At 53.4% G+C, this 22,999-nt stretch overlaps 1 protein-coding gene across 1 annotated transcript in view; it reads right to left on the reverse strand.

Annotated features, from left to right (window-relative positions):
- The window catches only part of RNF19B (ring finger protein 19B), a 48,383-nt gene extending 32,938 nt beyond the window's left edge, over positions 1–15,445 (reverse strand). Inside the window, exon 1 of the mRNA XM_075336180.1 lies at positions 14,875–15,445. Coding sequence (XP_075192295.1) covers positions 14,875–15,440 — 566 coding nt within the window. The 5' untranslated portion in view covers positions 15,441–15,445. The remainder of the gene's footprint in view (positions 1–14,874) is intronic.
- Positions 15,446–22,999: the final 7,554 nt, after the last annotated feature.

Here is a 22,999-nt window from a genome sequence, read left to right on the forward strand (position 1 = left end):
AGCGTCTGCTTTCCACTCTCGAAGCCACAAGATCCTGCGGATCGCGAGGGAATTAGCGGAAGCCACCGCCGTGCGGTGAGCCTCCAGAATGGCAGACATGGCATAGGATGAAAAAGCCGAAGCCTGGGAAGTTAAGGCAACCATCTCGGGTATAGAGTCCCTGGCGAGGGAATGTATCTCCGCCAGAGAGGCAGAAACTGCCTTAAGAGCCACACTGCTGCAAAGGACAGGGAGAACGAGGCTCCTGCCGCCTCATATACAGATTTGGCCAGAAGGTCAACCTGGCGGTCAGTGGGATCCTTAAGAGAGGTGCCATTGGCCACAGATACGACTGTCCGGGCTGAGATTCTAGACACCGGAGGGTCTACCTTTGGTGAGTGAGCCCACTCCTTGACCACTTCTGGTGGAAAGGGAAAACGGTCATCAGAACTACGCTTTGGGAAGCGTTTGTCAGGACAGGCCCTGGGCTTGGTAACAGTGGCCTGAAAACTGGAGTGGTTAAAAAACGTACTCCTTGCTCTCTTGGGTGAGGTAAACTGGTGTTTTTCTACCAGAGAGGCTTGTTCCTCTGACACTGGTGGATTGAGGTTCAGTACGGAGTTGATGGATGCAATCAAGTCACTAACATCCGCATCACCCTCAGATAAATCAATGGGGTACATAGAGGTAGCGTCTGAGCCCACAGTAAAAATATCCTTCTCGTCCTGCAATTCAGCTTGTGAATCAGAGCCGTGGGACGAGGAAGGAGAAGAGTCCCTGCGTCTCCGTTTAGGAGGACGGGGTCCTAAAACATGCTCTGTTAGCTCTGCAGAGCGAGTCGGAGCAGCAGAGGCACCCTGAGAAGGGGGCTGATGCATGGTCAGCAGAGTCCGGGACAGCTGTCCCATGGAGTCGGCAAAAGACTGGGAGATAGCACTGGAAAAAGATGCTACCCAAGCCGGGGGTTCAGCCACCGGGGCCGGAGCAGCCAGAGGAACCCCTGAGGAGGCTCCAGGCTGAGGCACCACTATGTTCGAGCAGGCATCACAATGTGGATATGTGCTCGGTTCAGGCAGAATGAGCTTACATGCAGTGCATATAAAGTAAAGCCAGAGGTTGTGGCTTACCAGACCGGTTTGTGTGTGCCCTCCGGATTCCACAGCTCGGACCCCCAGTGTTTGCAGAAGTTGCAGCAGTCGGCGCCGATCAGTGAGTGAACGCTGAGAAAATGGCGCCGGAGTGAGGAGGGGGGGCGGGGTATAGCCCAAGAGCGGGAACCGGAGGGCCAAGGAGAGATACAGGGGAGGGAAACATCTCCTCAGAGAGGAGTGTCCTCCCCTCTGCTGAACGGCCGGTGTGCGGCGCCGCACTGTTCCCCTGCAAGACTGACATGCAGGGGAACTGAAAACGAAACTAGGCTGCAACTGAAGCCGGGGCCTAGATTTTTACATGCGGCCGACGAGCAGGCACCCTCGGCGCGGTTCTCAGGAAAAACCCAGAGAACCGGCCGGAAATCACAGCAGAGTTAAAAAACACACTCTCCCCTCAATAAATGTACCCGGGACCCCTGAATAACGTCTCAATACTTAGCTTTTGAGACGCAGGGCCAGGTCCCGGGGGGGGGTAAACGCTCCGTCCGGCAGGATCCTGACAGGGCTTCGGATGGAGACCGGTCTCCTGCAGAGCAGAGAGAACCGTGATGGCTCCCACTTCAAGCCAGAGCCCCAGAGGATGGTGAAGGAGCGCGGCATGAGAAGGCAACAGCCTTGTAAAGTCAACCTTAACAGCACCGCCGACACAGTGGGGTGAGAAGGGACATGCCGGGAGTCCAGACTGGACCCGCTTTTCTTCCAAATCTTTGAAATCAAAAATCTTAAAATCAGAGGATGCATGTGTGTGTGTGACCTCCTGAACACAAAGCATTGAACTGGTTAGATTTGTCATCCAGGGGGTGTATATGCTCGGAGGGAGGAGCTACACTTTTAGTGTAGTACTTTGTGTGTCCTCCGGAGGCAGAAGCTATACACCCATGGTCTGGGTCTCACATAAGGAACGATGAAGAAAATACCTTAATCCTATTGTTCTACAAACCTATGAATACAGAATCAACCCCTTCAGTGCCAAGTCCAAGAAGTTAGACAATATGTTTCTGATTGTTTGGAGTGGAATAGATCTGCACAACACAAGAATGTGACTAAGTGTGAGGAGGAGGAAGGGCAAGCAGACAAGAAAATGAAAGTGAAACTTTGAGCACAATACTGCAGCATAGCCACAGACAGACAAGTCTGGATCTGTTTGTGTGTACGATCTGAGGTTTATTACATTCTTTCCTTATAATGGCAGCAGGCCGTAAAAGAGACCCAGTTTGGGAATATTTTAATGAAGCTCCTTCGCCTATCGGTAAGGCAGGCATGCGTGCAAAATGCAAACGATGCAACAAAGATGCAAGGCCTGGTGGCGCGAATGAGTACAACAGAACAGTGGTGTCCAAATATGAATGATTAACCCATTAAACTGGGGAGAAAAAAGTAATATAAAAAGTGATTCTAAAAATCTTCATCTACTTGCATGTTAAAAGTAGCAAGAACTAGTTTAGGTAGAAACTTTGATTTAAAATCACTGATTTAAATCAAGCCTTACTGACTAGTGATTTAAATCGTGATTTAAATCAGTTAGATTTAAATCAAATCCACCCTGGTTTGAAAAGTCATTCTGTGCTGACAGTCACTTTAAGAGTTATACTCACTATACCAAATCACAGTTCAGTGTCTTAATATCCTCAAATTATCTTGCCAAACACAATCAATTTGCAAAAGTGCTGAAGGCTCCAGAGATTACCACCTAAAGACTCACGTCAGAGGAATTTGCACACTTGGTTGCTCATGGATACATTATGTAGTTATTTTATGACAGGCTACACATGCTCAGTAGATACATGCCATTTGTCACGATGCGACTGCAGGATGGCGAGGGATAGTGGTCTTTTATACTGCCCCTCATGATAGGGCACCCTAGGCTATCCCTAAAAGTGGAGATGCCGCAGTCACATGCCTTACTTTTCTCCTGACCAGTTCAAATCTGTCACCACCCCAGGGAAGGTAGGAGCAGGAGGGTGGCGGAAACACAAATTTAAATCAGATGGGGAAAACCAAAATGCAGATATACTGTTTGATCCTGTGAATTTGCAGTAAGAGACTAAGGAGAAAAGCAAGAGCAGGAAAGCAGGAACAAAATGACAACAAAGGTCAACACCACAACTGCTCACAGCAACAATGCTTAATGTTCACCAGTAAGTCTGGATCACAACACCTCACCAGGCCAGTATAGGACAGCTATAGCTGGCACTAATGGAATAGTCCTGGTAGCATATATAGGAGGGGAACAAACGTGTCTGGCTCCATCACAGAATGCTCAAAGAGATTAACAAGTAGCCCAGCAGCAATTAACTCTTGCTAGTCTGCCTATGAACCACAAGTCTGTGGGTCAACAATCAAGTCTCCCTACACTGATCACAGACAGAAGTTAGCAGGCAGTGCCAGAATCTGTAGTTTCCACATATCCTTATGCCGCCATGACAATTGGCTATGCCTGCAAAAATATCCTTGTGACACTATTCTAATAGGGAGTATCTTCTTTTCAGTAATACAGTGCATGTGTATTTGCTCCATTCTCACTGCACATCATGAAAATGGGCCTTGTGCACCTACTCCTGTAGAAGGAAGAACAAATATTCTCCTATCTGACTTCGCCACTGAACTGTGTGATAGACAAAGCAAGAGCAAAATTGTCAGTCACTAACCCACCAATCAGCTTTCTTATTAAAAGTGTGAATATATCTATCCAGATCTCTAAAAGTCAGCTCCTACCTATATAATACACTATAAATACAGCTCTATCTATACTGCAAAGAGAAAACCTTTCATTGTTGTCCACAGCAACCAATCACAGAGCTCAGTATTCTTTTTTCAACAGCTCTGCTAAAATTAAAGCTGCACCATGATTGGTTGCTATGGGCAAACGTTTTTGGAGCCATGAGAGGATCCATAACAAGGTATATATCTGCAATAATACAGAATAGGAGGATTAGAAACCTTTACATAGGGTAGTAGGAAGAGACAAAAATGCCATTTACGGATATATTATAAACTATGGAAACCACCACATCTCCTGCGGCTCAATAGCAGATCACGGTGTCGTTGGAGGAGCAGCTACCATGCGTGGGCGAGGGCAGGGGCCTGAATATGGGAAACAGTGGTTGTGGGAAATGTAGTTACAGTGGTCACATGGGCAGTACTGAACGACCACCCAACTTCACACCGAGCAGAGCCGGTATGGAGGAGCTGGATGCAGACAATTATGTAAGAAAAATTGTCAATGTGGATCTGAAGGCTTGGACGAGTTAGAGGGGTCATTAGACTACTGGGGGTTTGAAGAAATAAATTCAAAAGGACAACCCTTTTAATAACTGCAATCTATATTTCCAGCCTCAATGCTCAAGATATCAAAGGCAATATGCATGTTATCCCCACATCTATGCTTGTAATAGAAATCCTCCCACTGGAGGCTCCCAGTGAATGGTCTCCGAGCGCCGCTGTTTGCCAAGAGGCTTTCTAAATCTGTTCCGTCCACTGCTTAGCAACGCAGGATGCTGCTCCTGTGTAGTTACAGCCAGATGAGGCACTGGAGAGAAAGATGGCAGAAAAACCAAGCCCTGGAGTTTTGTTTTTACATACAGTATATACCAATAGTCAGCCATCGAGCACCACTGATGGGGGGGGGGGGGAGGGGAATGGACTATTGGTATATACAAATGCAAAACAACATTGTTTTAATCCTGCACTTGGTTCTCACTGAAGGTCTACTTAAAGGGTTTTTCCATAGCTCACATTTGTGAGAGATGGCTAGAAGGGAAGATAAATGTCTGATAGGTATGATCCCCATACATCACCATCATGTGACGGGAAGGGGAGCAGCGTGACAGCAAGTATTGAGATTAGTGGATCCTGTCTTATTAGATATGTATAGAGGCGAAATGTCTCCTTGTAGTTCTGCTAATAAGAAAACTCCTGGAAACTCATCCTGAAAGAGCCGGAGGTCAAAAAAGCTCCAGCAGCCAGTGTGAAAAACCAAGATTACAAATTGTGTGTGTGTGTGGGGGGGTTCTAATAAAGCGCATGATGTGAAAATAAATCATTGCCAAGGTGGAGTAGGGAAGGAGAGGCAGAGCCGTGGGAGGTGCTTTGGAGTAGGGAAGGGAAGGAGAGGCAGAGCCGTGGGAGGTGCTTTGGAGTTGGGAAGGGAAGGAGAGGCAGAGCCGTGGGAGGTGCTTTGGAGTTGGGAAGGGAAGGAGAGGCAGAGCCGTGGGAGGTGCTTTGGAGTAGGGAAGGGAAGGAGAGGCAGAGCCGTGGGAGGTTGCTTTGGAGTTGGGAAGGGAAGGAGAGGCAGAGCCATGGGAGGTGCTTTGGAGTAGGGAAGGGAAGGAGAGGCAGAGCCGTGGGAGGTGCTTTGGAGTAGGGAAGGGAAGGAGAGGCAGAGCCGTGGGAGGTTGCTTTGGAGTAGGGAAGGGAAGGAGAGGCAGAGCCATGGGAGGTGCTTTGGAGTAGGGAAGGGAAGGAGAGGCAGAGCCGTGGGAGGTGCTTTGGAGTAGGGAAGGGAAGGAGAGGCAGAGCCGTGGGAGGTGCTTTGGAGTTGGGAAGGGAAGGAGAGGCAGAGCCATGGGAGGTGCTTTGGAGTAGGGAAGGGAAGGAGAGGCAGAGCCGTGGGAGGTGCTTTGGAGTTGGGAAGGGAAGTGCTTTGAAACTCCCAGAGAACTTAGGCCTCAATTACATGAGAATTAAAACAGGTAGTCTTTTGTTTGTTTAAGGTTTGTTTTTTTTTAGTAACGGAGCACATCTTGCATGCATTAGTAAAAGTCTGTGTATACATCTTTCAGAGCGCTACATGACTTTAATAAAGTTTTAGACAAATCCTGGAGACGTGTCAGAAATGGGGGTCCAGCTACCACAATGTGTTACTTTAAAGCCCAGTCACCAGCTCAAAAGGGGTCAATTTGGGCTCTTGATTTATTTTGGTTGGCCGCTTGAGTATTCCAGTTTCATTTTTTACCCCCTATACTGTTCCAGAGATATAGCCCTTTACTTAGTGCTCCACCCCCATATTAACCCCTTCAGCCCCGGGGCACTTTCCGTTTTTGTTTTTTGCTCCCTTTCTTCCGAGAGCCGTAACTTTTTTATTTTTCCGTCAATCTTGCCATATGAGGGCTTGTTTTTTGCGGGACAAGTTGTACTTTTAAATGAAACAATAAGTTTTACCATATAGTGTACTGGAAAACAGCAAAAAAATTCCAAATGCAGAAAAATTGCAAAAAAAGTGTGATGGCACAATAGTTTTTGGGATGTTTTATTCACTATATGGTAAAACTGATGTGTGGGTATGATGCCTGAGGTCGGTGCGAGTTTGTAGACACCAAACATGTATAGGTGTACTTGTATCTAAAGGGTTAAAAAAAATTCACAAGTTTGTCCAATAAAAGTGGCGCACGTTTTGCGCCATTTTCCGAAACACGTAGCGTTCTTATTTTTTGGGATCTATGGCTCAGTGAGCTTATTTTTTGCGTCTCGAGCTGACGTTTCTAATGGTACTATTTTTGCGCAGATGCTACGTTTTGATCGCCTGTTATTGCATTTTGCGTAAAACTTGCAGCGACCAAAAAACGTAATTTTGGCGTTTGGAATTTTTTTGCCACTACGCCGTTTACCAATCAGATTAATTGATTTTATATTTTGATACATCGGGCATTTCTGAACGCGGCGATACCAGATGTGTATATTTATTTATTTTTTAACCCTTTAATTTTCAATGGGGGGAAAAGGGGGGTGATTTTTGTTTTTTTTTTTTTAAACTTTTTTTTATTTTACTAGTCCCCCTAGGGGGCTAAAGCGATCAGCAATCCGATCGCTATTATCTATCTGCTGATCACAGCTATACACAGCTGTAAACAGCAGATACAGTCACTTTCTTTTTCCCTCTGCTCTCGGCCGAGGGAAAACGAAAGTGAAACATCATAGCTGCAGGCGTCATCACATGACCCTGTGCTACGATGGCAACCACCGATAGTCACGTGATCACGCACGTGACTTCCGGTGGGGGCGGCGGTAAGTAAAAAACATGGACGCGCGCATTTAGATCTTGCTGCCAGACTTTGGCAGCAAGATTTAAGGGGTTAATGGCCGCGGGTGGAAGCGATTCCACCCGCGGCTAGCAGGCACACGTCAGCTGTTGAAAACAGCTATGTGTGCCGACCGCTGCCGCCTGCCCACGGGAGGGGGCGGGGCTTAACGGGACACGCTCCATGACGGATATATCCGTCCATGGTCGTGAAGGGGTTAAAGAGCATAAGAATAAGTACTAAAGGCTCACACCTGGAACTGTACGGCAGATGAAGAAAAATAACTGGAATACTCAGGGGAAACAACAGGAGTAAAGCTAGAGCACAATCAGACACTTGAGCTGGTGACAAGTCACCCGTAAACATTGCTTGGTACCTAGACTCCCATTTCAGACAAATTTTACGACTGCAGTTACTCTTTAAGGCCTCTTTCACACTTCAGTAATTCTGAGAAGCATGTGCCAGTTTTTATACGTACTAGGATCACGTATAAACGCTACATGTGAACAAGCCCTAAAGGTACCGTCACACTAAATAACGTACCAGCAATCCCGAAAACGATGCGACCTGATAGGGATCGCTGGTAAGTCGCTAGGAGATCGCTGGTGAGATGTCACACAGTCGGACCTTAACAACGACGCCCCAACGATCCATGACAACTTGTACAACAACATCGTTGGTCACTGAGACCCTGTCACATTGAACGATTAGCAACATATAGGCGTGCATCTACGTTGCCTTTTCCGCGCCCCACTCCTATTGGTGGTCAGAAGTGCGTTGTGACTGGGCAGCCTTGCCTTGCTTCCATCCAAAGGTTCTGGATTGCAGATCGCAGTAGAGTCCTCCGGGCTGTGACTCCATATCGATTCATCTATTGTTCTTCCACGTTTCTCGACTGGGCATCGTTTAGGGGTCTCAACTGCGTTTCCATTTTTACTCTATTTATAGGACACTTCTATCAATGATCGCTATTATATCCCTATTTGACAGTGCAGTCATGCTTCTCTACTTGCAAGCTATTTGTGTGCTTGTAAGCAGTATGTGCTCGTGAACAAAGGACGGAAGTGAGACCTTGTTGCCTAAAGCTGTAGTTGTGACCACCAATCGGAGTTGAAGAGGGCGTTGTAAAGAAAAGGCTAAACCACGCCTGCGTCGTTGAATTCTGAGTCACCAACTAAGTTGCTCGTTGTTGATATGGTGTCAGACATGTTGCCCAGCGGGACACCAACAACCAAAAAATGGTCCAGGCCATTCAGCAACAACCAGCAACCTCACAGCAGGGGCCAGGTTGTTGCTGGATGTCACACACAGCAACGTCGCTAGAAAAATCGCTGCTACGTCACAAAAAGTGTGATTCATCAGTGATGTTGCTAGCAATGTTGCTTAGGGTACTTTCACACTTGCGTTCAGCGGAGACCGTCACTATGGAGAATAGCGCAGTCCGTTAACGCACTGCGCTATTCTCCATAACTTGTATGGATGACGCACTGTAACGCAAGTGTCAGCACTGCATCCGCCGGACGACGCAGCGTCGTTATTTTGACGCAGCGTCGTTATTTTGACGCTGCGTCGGGCGGAAGGAACGTAGCATGTAACTTTTTTTGAGCAGCGGAATCCTTTGGATTTCATTGCGCATGCTCTGTCTGGCTCCCTGCACCCGTAACCAGGGTACATATCGGGTAACCAAGGAACCCTGGTTACGTGTGCCGGGAGCCCGACACTTCCCCGCTCGGCTCTGCCCCCTCGCGCACTCCGTATGTATTCACACTCTCACACCTGTCCCCCAGCGATGCAGTCCCCGCGGCACTGACGTCCTCAGCCATGGCCCCGCTCGGCTCCACCCACTTCGCACTCCTCCCCCCCGCTCCTGCCCCCCACACATTGTCGGCGACCGAACGATCGGCCGGCTAGTGTGAGCGATCGGCCGGCTAGTGTGAGCGATCGGCCGGCTAGTGTGAGCGATCGGCCGGCTAGTGTGAGCGATCGGCTGATCACCCGGCGGCCGGCTGATCACCCGGCGGCCGGCTACTGTGAGCGATCGGCTGATCACCCGGCGGCCGGCTACTGTGAGCGATCGGCTGATCACCCGGCGGCCGGCTACTGTGAGCGATCGGCTGATCACCCGGCGGCCGGCTACTGTGAGCGATCGGCTGATCACCCGGCGGCCGGCTACTGTGAGCGATCGGCTGATCACCCGGCGGCCGGCTACTGTGAGCGATCGGCTGATCACCCGGCGGCCGGCTACTGTGAGCGATCGGCTGATCACCCGGCGGCCGGCTACTGTGAGCGATCGGCTGATCACCCGGCGGCCGGCTACTGTGAGCGATCGGCTGATCACCCGGCGGCCGGCTACTGTGAGCGATCGGCTGATCACCCGGCGGCCGGCTACTGTGAGCGATCGGCTGATCACCCGGCGGCCGGCTACTGTGAGCGATCGGCTGATCACCCGGCGGCCGGCTACTGTGAGCGATCGGCTGATCACCCGGCGGCCGGCTACTGTGAGCGATCGGCTGATCACCCGGCGGCCGGCTACTGTGAGCGATCGGCTGATCACCCGGCGGCCGGCTACTGTGAGCGATCGGCTGATCACCCGGCGGCCGGCTACTGTTAGCGATCGGCTGATCGTTCCCAATAGTCTGCCGACGGTAAAACTGTAAAAAAAGCAAAACGGATTGCGTTGTTTTGCAACATCCGTTGTGCCACTATATGCAACACATCCGTTGCATCCGTCACACAACGCAATGCAACGGATGCCGTTCAATGCAAGTGTGAAAGTAGCCTTAGGGGTGCTTCACACACAGAGAGATCGCTGAGTCACGGTTTTTGTGACGCAGCAGTGACCTCATTAGCGATCTCGCTGTGTGTGACACTGAGCAGCGATCTGGCCCCTGCTGTGAGATCGCTGCTCGTTACACACAGCCCTGGTTCGTTATTTTATTGTTGCTCTCCCGCTGTGACGCACAGATTGCTGTGTGTGACAGCAAGAGAGCGACGAAATGAAGCAAGCAGGGAGCAGGAGCCGGCATCTGGCAGCTGCGGTAAGCTGTAACCAGGGTAAACATCGGGTAACCAAGGTGGTTACCCGATATTTACTTTCGTTACCAGCCTCCGCCGCTCTCACGCTGCCAGTGCCGGCTCCTGCTCTCTGCACATGTAGCTGCAGTACACATCGGGTTAATTAACCCGATGTGTACTGTAGCTAGGAGTGCAGGGAGCCAGCTCTAAGCAGTGTGCGCGGCTCCCTGCACATGTAGCTGCAGTACACATCGGGTAGCTAGGAGAGCAGGGAGCCAGCGCTAAGCAGTGTGCGCGGCTCCCTGCACATGTAGCGACGTTATGATCGCTACTGCGTCGCTATGTTTGACAGCTAAGCAGCGATCATAACAGCGACATACAAGGTCGCTGTTGCGTCACAGAAAATGGTGACATAACAGCGACGTCGTTGACGCTATCGCTATGTGTGAACCCAGCCTTAGTGAGACGTGGCCTTAAAGGGTTGTTCTATGTAATTATTTTTTGCTGATGTGTGTATTCTCTGTAAAAACAAACAGAGCCAGTAATCACTTTCCTCATTCAGAAATGCCTCTAAGTTGCTTCTCCTGTATTTGTTGACAAGTCAAGATAGCACCTTGGTATATAATAATTACACATGGAAAGGCAAAGCTTCTCACTGGCTGTTGTAACTTGATCCAAGCAGCTGTCTGGGCAGACAAAAGGGGGAGGGAGTGCATAGCGCAGGCACAGGAGCCGGCCTTGCTCACCACATCTCTACTGCTGGGATGTAGCAGCAATCTGCTGGAACGTTTTCAGAATTTGTGTAATTTATCAGAACCCAATAGTACAGTTATATGCAGTATATAGTGGTACAGTGTAGGCTAGATATCACCATGTAGCAGCAGACAACGCCACTCCATACAGCAGGAAGAGAGACAAATGGGATGAAAGACGTCTAGCCTACATCACACTAGGCCTATGAATAAGGGTAATAGACCCGTCTGGGGCTTCTTACCAGCTGTGGGTGAAGAAAAGCTGAGCAACAAGTACAGCGCTGTGCAAGTAGGTGACACAAAAGCCTAAATGCTTCTGTATCTACTGTAGCTGATATCTGGTAGTGTACTCTCAGTACAGACTATACTAGCTACTCTGGAACATGGCACATGAGGTTTATGCAAATTAAAGCTGCTTTTTACAGTCCCAGCAAAAGCTGCGATTTCAGAAAACACACACACACACACACACACTTATTCCTGACTGAAGCTGAAACAACACAACTTTGTTTTTTGCTGCGTTTGTGGTAAATTAAACATGTACAAATGACACCAAAATTGCAGCAAAAAAACAAACAGCTAAACCTCCTTTGTGGAAGCAGGTTTTGCTGGAGAAAAAAAACAACACGTGAAAATAGCCTAACAACCCACTACTGCTGCCCACGTCCAGCACGTCCGCTACGACTGCTGCTGCCCACGCCACGTCCGCTACGACTGCTGCTGCCCACGCCACGTCCGCTACGACTGCTGCTGCCCACGCCACGTCCGCTACGACTGCTGCTGCCCACGCCACGTCCGCTGCTGCCCACACCACGTTCGCTACGACGGCTGCTGCCCACGCCACGTCCGCTACGGCTGCTGCTGCCCACGCCACGTCCGCTACTGCTGCTGCTGCCCACGCCACGTCCGCTACTGCTGCTGCTGCCCACGCCACGTCCGCTGCTGCTGCCCACGCCACGTCCGCTACTGCTGCTGCTGCCCACGCCACGTCCGCTGCTGCTGCCCACGCCACGTCCGCTGCTGCTGCCCACGCCACGTCCGCTGCTGCTGCCCACGCCACGTCCGCTGCTGCCCACGCCACGTCCGCTGCTGCTGCCCACGCCACGTCCGCTGCTGCTGCCCACGCCACGTCCGCTGCTGCTGCCCACGCCACGTCCGCTGCTGCTGCCCACGCCACTTCCACTGCTGCTGCCCACGCCACTTCCACTGCTGCTGCCCACGCCACTTCCACTGCTGCTGTTGCTGCCCACGCCACTTCCACTGCTGCCCGCGCCACTTCCACTGCTGCCCACGCCACTTCCACTGCTGCTGCTGCTGCCCACGCCACTTCCACTGCTGCTGCTGCCCCCCACGCCACTTCCACTGCTGCCCACGCCACTTCCACTGCTGCCCACGCCACTTCCACTGCTGCCCACGCCACTTCCACTGCCGCTGCCCACGCCACTTCCACTGCCGCTGCCCACGCCACTTCCACTGCCGCTGCCCACGCCACTTCCACTGCCGCTGCCCACGCCACTTCCACTGCCGCTGCCCACGCCACTTCCACTGCCGCTGCCCACGCCACTTCCACTGCCGCTGCCCACGCCACTTCCACTGCCGCTGCCCACGCCACTTCCACTGCTGCCCACGCCACTTCCACTGCTGCCCACGCCACTTCCACTGCTGCCCACGCCACTTCCACTGCTGCCCACGCCACTTCCACTGCTGCTGCCCACGCCACTTCCACTGCTGCTGCCCACGCCACTTCCACTGCTGCTGCCCACGCCACTTCCACTGCTGCTGCTGCTGCCCACGCCACTTCCACTGCTGCTGCTGCTGCCCACGCCACTTCCACTGCTGCTGCTGCTGCCCACGCCACTTCCACTGCTGCTGCTGCTGCCCACGCCACTTCCACTGCTGCTGCTGCTGCCCACGCCACTTCCACTGCTGCTGCTGCTGCCCACGCCACTTCCACTGCTGCTGCTGCTGCCCACGCCACTTCCACTGCTGCTGCTGCTGCCCACGCCACTTCCACTGCTGCTGCCCACGCCACTTCCACTGCTGCTGCCCACGCCACATCCACTGCTGCTGCTGCCCACGCCACATCCACTGCTGCTGCTGCCCACACCACATCCACTGCTGCTGCTGCCCACACCACATCCACTACTGCTGCTGCCCACACCCGGCACCAAGTCCACTACAGCTGCCCACACACAGCAGCACGTCCATTACTGCTTCCCACACCACATCCACTACTGCCCAAGTCCAGCGGCATGTCTAATACTGCTGTCCACACCATGTCCATCAGTACCTCCACTACTGATGCACATGTCCAGTAGCACGTCCACTTCTGCTGCCCACACCATGTTCACTAATGCTGCCTGTACCACGGCCACTACTACCCACGTCCAGCAGCATGGCCACTACTGCTGCTTCTCCATATCCAGCAGCACACCCACTATTGCTGCTCACATCTGGCAGTAGGTCCACTACTACTGCCCACACCATGTCCACAACTACCTACACCACGTTCATCGTCACATACTGTACATATGGCAGTACGTCCAATACAATTGTTGCCCACGTCCGGCAGCACGTCCACGGCCGTGAGAAAGCCCGCGACTGCTGCCCACACCATACCCCCAAGACTGATGCCCATGTCCGGCAGCGCCCCCCACTACTACTGCTGCTGCCCACACCACGTCCGGCAGCGCCCCCCACTACTACTGCTGCTGCCCACACCACGTCCGGCAGCGCCCCCCACTACTACTGCTGCTGCCCACACCACGTCCGGCAGCGCCCCCCACTACTACTGCTGCTGCCCACACCACGTCCGGCAGCGCCCCCCACTACTACTGCTGCTGCCCACACCACGTCCGGCAGCGCCCCCCACTACTACTGCTGCTGCCCACACCACGTCCGGCAGCGCCCCCCACTACTACTGCTGCTGCCCACACCACGTCCGGCAGCGCCCCCCACTACTACTGCTGCTGCCCACACCACGTCCGGCAGCGCCCCCCACTACTACTGCTGCTGCTCACACCACGTCCGGCAGCGCCCCCCACTACTACTGCTGCTGCCCACACCACGTCCGGCAGCGCCCCCCACTACTACTGCTGCCCACACCACGTCCGGCAGCGCCCCCCACTACTACTGCTGCTGCCCACACCACGTCCGGCAGCGCCCCCCACTACTACTGCTGCTGCCCACACCACGTCCGGCAGCGCCCCCCACTACTACTGCTGCTGCTCACACCACGTCCGGCAGCGCCCCCCACTACTACTGCTGCTGCCCACACCACGTCCGGCAGCGCCCCCCACTACTACTGCTGCCCACACCACGTCCGGCAGCGCCCCCCACTACTACTGCTGCCCACACCACGTCCGGCAGCGCCCCCCACTACTACTGCTGCCCACACCACGTCCGGCAGCGCCCCCCACTACTACTGCTGCCCACACCACGTCCGGCAGCGCCCCCCACTACTACTGCTGCCCACACCACGTCCGGCAGCGCCCCCCCACTACTACTGCTGCCCACACCACGTCCGGCAGCGCCCCCCACTACTACTGCTGCCCACACCACGTCCGGCAGCGCCCCCCACTACTACTGCTGCCCACACCACGTCCGGCAGCGCCCCCCATTACTACTGCTGCCCACACCACGTCCGGCAGCGCCCCCCATTACTACTGCTGCCCACACCACGTCCGGCAGCGCCCCCCATTACTACTGCTGCCCACACCACGTCCGGCAGCGCCCCCCACTACTACTGCTGCCCACACCACGTCCGGCAGCACCCCCCACTACTACTGCTGCCCACACCACGTCCGTCAGTACCCCCCACTAACGCACTCACCACATCCAGAAAGGCCACCCACCTCTGCTGCCCACACCACGGCCAGGCCCCCCACCACATCCAGCAGGGCCACCCACTAACGCACCCACTACGTCTGGCAGGGCCACCCCAATATAGCACAGGCTCACCCGCAGTCAGGGGCAGGGCACCACCTGCAGTCCGGGTCGGCCGCCAGGCAGCGGCGCAGCAGGAACTCCTCGTACTTGCGGGTGAGCTGGGGGTCCCGCAGGATGGCCCGCACATGCTGGGGGCTGAGCCGCTCCGCGCACTCCGGGCACCGCAGGTTCACACGGCTCTCGGTGATCTCGATGCGGAGATACTGCCGCAAACAGCGCAGGCAGGAGCGATGGCGGCAGCTCAGTAACTCGGGCAGCTCCTCGGGGGGCTGGCGGACCAGACATAGCGGGCACTCCAAGAGCGAGTCCTGGCCCCCTGGGGAAGCCGGGGGCTGCGGAGGGCAGGCCGGCACCGCGGGTGGAGGAGGGGGAGACGGGGGTGGAGAAGGGACTGAAGGCTCTGGAACTGCTCGTGTCCGTCCCGGGAACACACTGGGCAGAGACAGAAGAAGCCGGCGGCGCCGGGCCCCGGGGCAGGGGGGAGGCTCCGCGGAGCCCTCTGTCATGGTACGAGCACCGACAGATGCAAACCAGGAAGTGATCAGAGTCCGGGTGTGGACTGCGCCTGCGTGCCCCATCAGCTTGCGAATACAACGCCCTGCTTGAGACAAGAGCCATGCGCGAATGGAAGAGGCTGAGAAATACGTGCTGCCATATGGAGACTCTAAACCACGCCCTAGTATGGCCATGGAGCATGCGTAGAGAACTGAAGAGGCTTATCAGCTTACTGGCGGATGTGTGTCTCTATAGTGATAGCGCTACGGGTATTAGACCAGTCTTCCTCAGCAGTGTCGCATAAACCAGAAACTATCACCAGATAGGACAATAGGTGACTAATGACATCAGGGTTATATTGCATTTTAAGACACAATGGGACAGATTAAAGGCACCAGGTTTTCCCTTATGATCTGCGCCCACCACCAGTGAGCCCTTATATACATCACTAGCTGTTCTCAGCCAGCAAACGCTCGGCTCAAGGGTATACAGCTCACCTTCCTGGGATCTAGCTCCCCCACAAAGGTATACAGCTGTCCTTTCCCCTGAAGGGTATACAGCTCTCCTCTCAAGGGTAAATAGCTCCCTTCCCCCCCAAGGGTCTACAACCCCCCTCCGCCAAGGGTATACAGCTCCCCTCCCCCAAGAGTATACAGCTTTCCCCCCAAGGGTATTCAGGTTCCCTCCCCACAAAGGTATACAGCTCTTCTCCCCAAGAGTATACAGCTCTCCTCCCCAAGGGTATACAGCTCTCCCCCCATGGGTATACAGCTCACCTCCCTGGTATATAGCTCCACCCAAAGGTATACAGCTCTCATCCTCAAGGGTATACAGCTCACCTCCCTGGTGTATAGTTTCCCCAAAGGTATACAGCTGTCCTCTCCCCCCAAGAGAATACAGCTGTCCTGCCCCCAAAGGGTATACAGCTCTTCCTTCAAGGGTATACAGCTCCCCTCCACCCAATGGTATACAGCTCCTCTTCCCCCAAGGGTATACAGCTCCCCCCCCCAAGGATATACAGCTTTCCCCCAAGGGTATACAGCTTTCCTTCCCAAGGGTATACAGCTCTCCTCCCCAAGGGTATACAGCTTTCCCCCCCAAGGGTGTACAGCTAACCTCCCTGGTATATAGCTCCCCCAAAAGGTATATGTGGCGCCCTGGACAAGCCAGGTCGTCACAGGTACTACACCAACACACCCCACACCCCGGCTAGGCACACCTAGGTCAAACACAAATCCTTGTTGCCTTTCTCCTGGGGCTGATGTCCATACCAGGGGGTGGGCCAGGCGGTTGGTCCCGCCCACCGAGGAGTTCACAGTCCTGGAGGCGGGAAGAGTTGCAGATGGGTTTTGGAGTGGAGTAGTAAAGGAGCAGCCTGACGGTGTCCGGGTGTGTGGCCCAGGCACAGACAGCAAGGTTGGCAGACGGTGGTGACCGTCTGCAGGAGAGGCTGATTGGAGTGAACCGTACGGACCGGGGATGGGCGGTGGCCCGCCGGTACCGGATCGGGGAGTGAAGAGACGCCAGCACCATTCGGCAGGGCCTACAGACCCCGACCAGGCTAGGAGTCGCCGTAAAACCGGGCAAATCCGTTAGCGAAGGGAACCTCTGGGGTTTCCCAGCAGTCAAGACCCGATTGAAGGCACCAGCTCACACCGTAGAGGGAAACACAGTCACCGCCAAGGCTACAGTTCCCAGGGCCAGAGCCTGCGGGCAAAAGGGGCTTCCTCAGCATCCATCCAAGCTGGGGAGCGGGTTACCGGTGGGAAGCCATTGGAACCGTAAACACAACACAGGTGCAGGGAAAGGCAGTCACCATCAACCTACCGGGAGGAGAACAACTGCAGCCACCTGTGGGACCCGTCCATCCAGCCGTTTGTTTGACCAGAGACTCTGTGTGAATTACTGGCTGAGTGAGTACCACCGTGCCGTGCGGCACAGCGCTGCCCCCACGACCCTGCACCTCACCAGGCCCCGTAACCCGCCTGCCATCCCTAAAACCCTCACCGGGGCCCCGGGACAACAAACCCCCTACCCACGGAGGGGAGAACCAACATCCAAGCTGCTCCCTGTCATCGCTCCCGGGATCCCCGTCCAGAGCAGCGGTGGTGTCACAACTTTACCACAACCGTGGGTGGCGTCACGGACAATATCCCCAAATCACACACCAACCCCCCTTTCACTCACGGGCAAGGAACGCCGCTCGAGTCCCCGGGATCCGGCCCACCGCTCGAGCCACCACCGAGCAGCAGCAGCAGCAGCCGGACCCGAGCAGTGGGTGAGCGCAGCGTCCCCTCCTCCGCCCGCGACAACTTGGCGTCATGAACAGGATCTTACCGCTCTGCCGTCTGGTAGAGGTGCGCCTTGTGACCGCCGGAGGTGTCCGGTCAAAAAATTTGAGAAGCCGCTATTTTGGGCGCGAAAAGTCCCCGCTCGAGCGTCTTCCCGAGTAGTGGAGGCGCGAAAGCCGAAACCCCGCCCCTATAGAGGAGGAGCCGGAAAAAGACTAAGGGGGACGGAAACAAGATGTCTGCACCCGACGGAACCGCTGGAGGAGTGGTGGTCGCAGCCGCATGTAACTAGCGCTGCAGCGTGCAGGGACGCCAGGACTCTGCTGAAACACGTTCCTGGATCCAGAAGCAAGATGTGCCAGGAGCTCCCGGCCCAAGTCCACTTTATGCTGGCGAAGTGGACGTCAGAGATGAAGGGCCTGGCCGCAACCGTTTGGGCATCCGAAGTGGAGGTGGTCTCAGAGGAGCGGGTAAGCGACCCACGCCCCTATGTCCCCGAGGGATCGGTCGATACGGCTGAGGGGCCCGGCCTGCTGCCGTCCACCATGCTACCTCCCTCACTGCCCATGCCCGCGGCCGACGCCCCGACCGACCCGTTACCCCTGCCACCGGTAGCGGAGCCCACAGTGTCTGTGGGAGAGGGCCCAGACCTGCGGCCCCCGGGCCCTACCTTTACTACCACCCTGGCACCCATCCCGGCTTCCATCTCAGCCGCGACAGAGAGGACGACGGCCCTGGCAGCCCGCCCAGCTGCAACGGAGGCGACCCTCGCCCAGAATCCAGCACCACGAGTCCCGTGCGGCACAGTGCTGCCCCCGCGACCCTGCCTGCCATCCCTAAAACCCTCACCGGGGCCCCGGGACAACCAACCCCCTACCCACGGAGGGGAGAACCAACATCCAAGCTGCTCCCTGTCATCGATCCCGGGATCCCCGTCCAGAGCAGCAGTGGTGTCACAACTTCACCACAACCGTGGGTGGCGTCACGGACAATATCCCCAAATCACACACCAACCCCCCTTTCACTCACGGGCGAGGAACGCCGCTCGAGTCCCCGGGATCCGGCCCACCGCTCGAGCCACCACCGAGCAGCAGCAGCAGCCGGACCCGAGCAGTGGGTGAGCGCAGCGTCCTCTCCTCCGCCCGCGACATATAAAGCTCTCCTCCCCAAGAGTATACAGCTCTCCTCCCCAAAGGTATACAGCTCTCCTCCCCAAGGGTATACAGCTAACCTCCCTGGTATATAGCTCCTCCCAACGGTATACAGCTCCTCTCCCCCTAGGGTATACAGCTCCCCTCCCCCAAGGGTATACAGCTTCCCCCCAAGAGTATACAGCTCACCTCCCTGGTATACAGCACTCCCTTAAGTGTATACAGCTCTCCCCCGATGTGCAATGTACATAACAGGATTTGTTTCTGTACTTACAGGACCTGTGATGATGTCACATGGAGGGGAGGAGTCAGGGGGGTCACATGATCAGCTCCTCAGTGTATGTAGGACTTTGCTGTTCTGGTTGTCATGGTGCTGGATGAGGTGAAGTTTGTGTGGGGTCAGGAGGGATTTAGAGTGTAGATGTAGCAGAGCTGTCTGTAATGTGCGGGGGGGCGGAGCCGCGTGTGGTAATGGATGGAGGGGAGCCGCGTGTGGTAATGGATGGGGGGGCGGAGCCACATGTGGTAATGGACGGGGGGAGCCGCGTGTGGTAATGGATGGGGGGAGCCGCGTGTGGTGATGGACGTAGCGCGGAGCTGCGTGTTGTAATGGCAGGGGGCGGAGCCGCGTGTGGTAATGGAAAGGGGGAGTATAGTAATAAAGTGTATAGTAATGAACAGGGGGGAGCCGCGTGTGGTAATGGACAGGGTGCGGAGCCGCGTGTGTTAATGGAAAGGGGGAGCCGCATGTAGTAATGAACAGGGGGGAGCCACATGTGGTAATGGGCGGGGGACGGAGCCGCGTGTGGTAATGGACGGGGGGCAGAGCCACATGTGGTAATGGTGGAGGGAGGAGCCGCTTGTGGTAATGGACGGGGGGCGGAGCCGCATGTGGTAATGGCGGGGGGCGGAACCACGTGTGGTAATGGGAATGGGGGGCGGGATTAGCAAGTAACCACGAGTAATCACAACAGCTCTTATATATATAGATTATAGAACACTGTATATAAGAGCCCAGGCCGCTCTGTATAACGTAAGACCTTTGTCCAAAGGGCATTGCTCCTCTCTGTTCGAAGCTGTTCTCTTCCCTGCTTCATGTGGATGGCATCCTAAGTCATCCACACTATGTGCACACGCACTTCTCTATTACTATCCCCAGGGAGGGCTTGATGCCACCTGTGTCTCAGCAGATATAAACCCCAAAAACCATTACCCCGATTGTCGGAGGCGTCAGACACATCAATCGTCAAAGGAGGACAGCAAACAGCGGCAGGAGGGAGGACAGGAGCCGAAAAAAAGCAAGTCCATCTGACCAGAACAGGTTATTTTCCTACGTGGCGGTCAGAGTTTATGAAGTTATTTCTGGGGTCTGCAAGAGGAGTCAGGAACAAGGTGCACCTTCATAGAATGCAGCCCAGGAGCTGCAGAAGGTGATACTTTTGGGTCAATACTGAAAAAACTGGTGACAGGTTTGCTTTAATAATTGTTCTATCCACATACACTTTGTATAGGCCTCTTTTGAATGGACCATTAAAGGGAACCTGTCACTAGATTTGGCGACTATAAGCTGCAGCCACCCCCATTGAGCTCTTATATACAGTATTCTAGATATAAGAGCCCAGGCCTCGTTGTATAACGTAAAAAACACTTTTTATACTCACCTAAGGTGCGGTCTTGTCCGATGGGTGTCGCTCCTCTCCGATCTGTCACCACATCTCTGCTGCAATCTCCGTCCTCCTTCAACCCAGTCCAGTATGGATGACGCGTCTACGTCATCCACACTAACCGGCATTAAGGTCCTGTGCAGGCGCACTTTGATCTGCCCTGCTGAGGGCAGATCAAAGTACTGTATTGCACAGGCATGAGGAAAGGTTAAACACCGTCTGCGCATGCGCACTATAATACCTGAGTAGGGCAGATCAAAGTGTGCCTGCACAGGACTTCAATGCCGGCTAGTGTGGATGATGTAGGCCTCAGAAAGAGGACAGCAATCGCACAAGATTGAGGAGGCACCGGACCAGAGAGCAGCGACGACCTTCGTACTGGACCGCCCCGTAGGTGAGTATTATAAAAGTGTTTATTACATTATACAGCGTGGCCTGGGCTCTTATATACAGCATGTTGGAATGCTGTATATGAGGGCTCACTGGTGGTGGCCGCAGCTTATAGACCCCAAATCTGGTGACAGGTTCCCTGTAACAAGCGCTGATCAAATTATAGAAGGTTGCACAGAAAACTCAGTCTACCCACAAAAGAAATTGGCATGCTGCGGCACTGGCGGACTCAGACAGAAGTGGGCCCCTTTGCTAGAACAATATATGGACCCTTTGTGGTCCAATAGATCATCATAATGCACAAGTTTTACTGCTTTGGAGGTAGAAATGGGCCCCCTAACCTTTTGGGTCCCTTGGCAGCTGCACAGGCTGCACCAATGATACAGTTAGGTCCAGAAATATTTGGACAGTGACACAAATTTTGTTATTTTAGCTGTTTACAAAAACATGTTCAGAAATACAATTATATATATAATATGGGCTGAAAGTGCACACTCCCAGCTGCAATATGAGAGTTTTCACATCCAAATCGGAGAAAGGGTTTAGGAATCATAGCTCTGTAATGCATAGCCTCCTCTTTTTCAAGGGACCAAAAGTAATTGGACAAGGGACTCTAAGGGCTGCAATTAACTCTGAAGGCGTCTCCCTCGTTAACCTGTAATCAATGAAGTAGTTAAAAGGTCTGGGGTTGATTACAGGTGTGTGGTTTTGCATTTAGAAGCTGTTGCTGTGACCAGACAACATGCGGTCTAAGGAACTCTCAATTGAGGTGAAGCAGAACATCCTGAGGCTGAAAAAAAAGAAAAAATCCATCAGAGAGATAGCAGACATGCTTGGAGTAGCAAAATCAACAGTCGGGTACATTCTGAGAAAAAAGGAATTGACTGGTGAGCTTGGGAACTCAAAAAGGCCTGGGCGTCCACGGATGACAACAGTGGTGGATGATCGCCGCATACTTTCTTTGGTGAAGAAGAACCGGTTCACAACATCAACTGAAGTCCAGAACACTCTCAGTGAAGTAGATGTATCTGTCTCTAAGTCAACAGTAAAGAGAAGACTCCATGAAAGTAAATACAAAGGGTTCACATCTAGATGCAAACCATTCATCAATTCCAAAAATAGACAGGCCAGAGTTAAATTTGCTGAAAAACACCTCATGAAGCCAGCTCAGTTCTGGAAAAGTATTCTATGGACAGATGAGACAAAGATCAACCTGTACCAGAATGATGGGAAGAAAAAAGTTTGGAGAAGAAAGGGAATGGCACATGATCCAAGGCACACCACATCCTCTGTAAAACATGGTGGAGGCAACGTGATGGCATGGGCATGCATGGCTTTCAATGGCACTGGGTCACTTGTGTTTATTGATGACATAACAGCAGACAAGAGTAGCCGGATGAATTCTGAAGTGTACAGGGATATACTTTCAGCCCAGATTCAGCCAAATGCCGCAAAGTTGATCGGACGGCGCTTCATAGTACAGATGGACAATGACCCCAATCATACAGCCAAAGCTACCCAGGAGTTCATGAGTGCAAAAAAGTGGAACATTCTGCAATGGCCAAGTCAATCACCAGATCTTAACCCAATTGAGCATGCATTTCACTTGCTCAAATCCAGACTTAAGACGGAAAGACCCACAAACAAGCAAGACCTGAAGGCTGCGGCTGTAAAGGCCTGGCAAAGCATTAAGAAGGAGGAAACCCAGCGTTTGGTGATGTCCATGGGTTCCAAAGGATTGCCTCCAAAGGAATCGCAACAAAATATTGAAAATAAAAATATTTTGTTTGGGTTTGGTTTATTTGTCCAATTACTTTTGACCTCCTAAAATGTGGAGTGTTTGTAAAGAAATGTGCACAATTCCTACAATTTCTATCAGATATTTTTGTTCAAACCTTCAAATTAAACGTTACAATCTGCACTTGAATTCTGTTGTAGAGGTTTCATTTCAAATCCAATGTGGTGGCATGCAGAGCCCAACTCGCGAAAATTGTGTCACTGTCCAAATATTTCTTGACCTAACTGTATGTCTGCCACTGTGCTGCGGATTGTAAAAAAGCACCACGTTAGTTTACACTGAGTAAAAAAGAAGCATAGTGGGCAGGAGGCTTCTATAAATCCCATCCACTTGGCTGCAACTGTAAGA

The sequence above is a fragment of the Anomaloglossus baeobatrachus genome, chromosome 2 (genome assembly GCF_048569485.1).
Source record: "Anomaloglossus baeobatrachus isolate aAnoBae1 chromosome 2, aAnoBae1.hap1, whole genome shotgun sequence".
NCBI classification, from domain to species: domain Eukaryota; kingdom Metazoa; phylum Chordata; class Amphibia; order Anura; family Aromobatidae; genus Anomaloglossus; species Anomaloglossus baeobatrachus.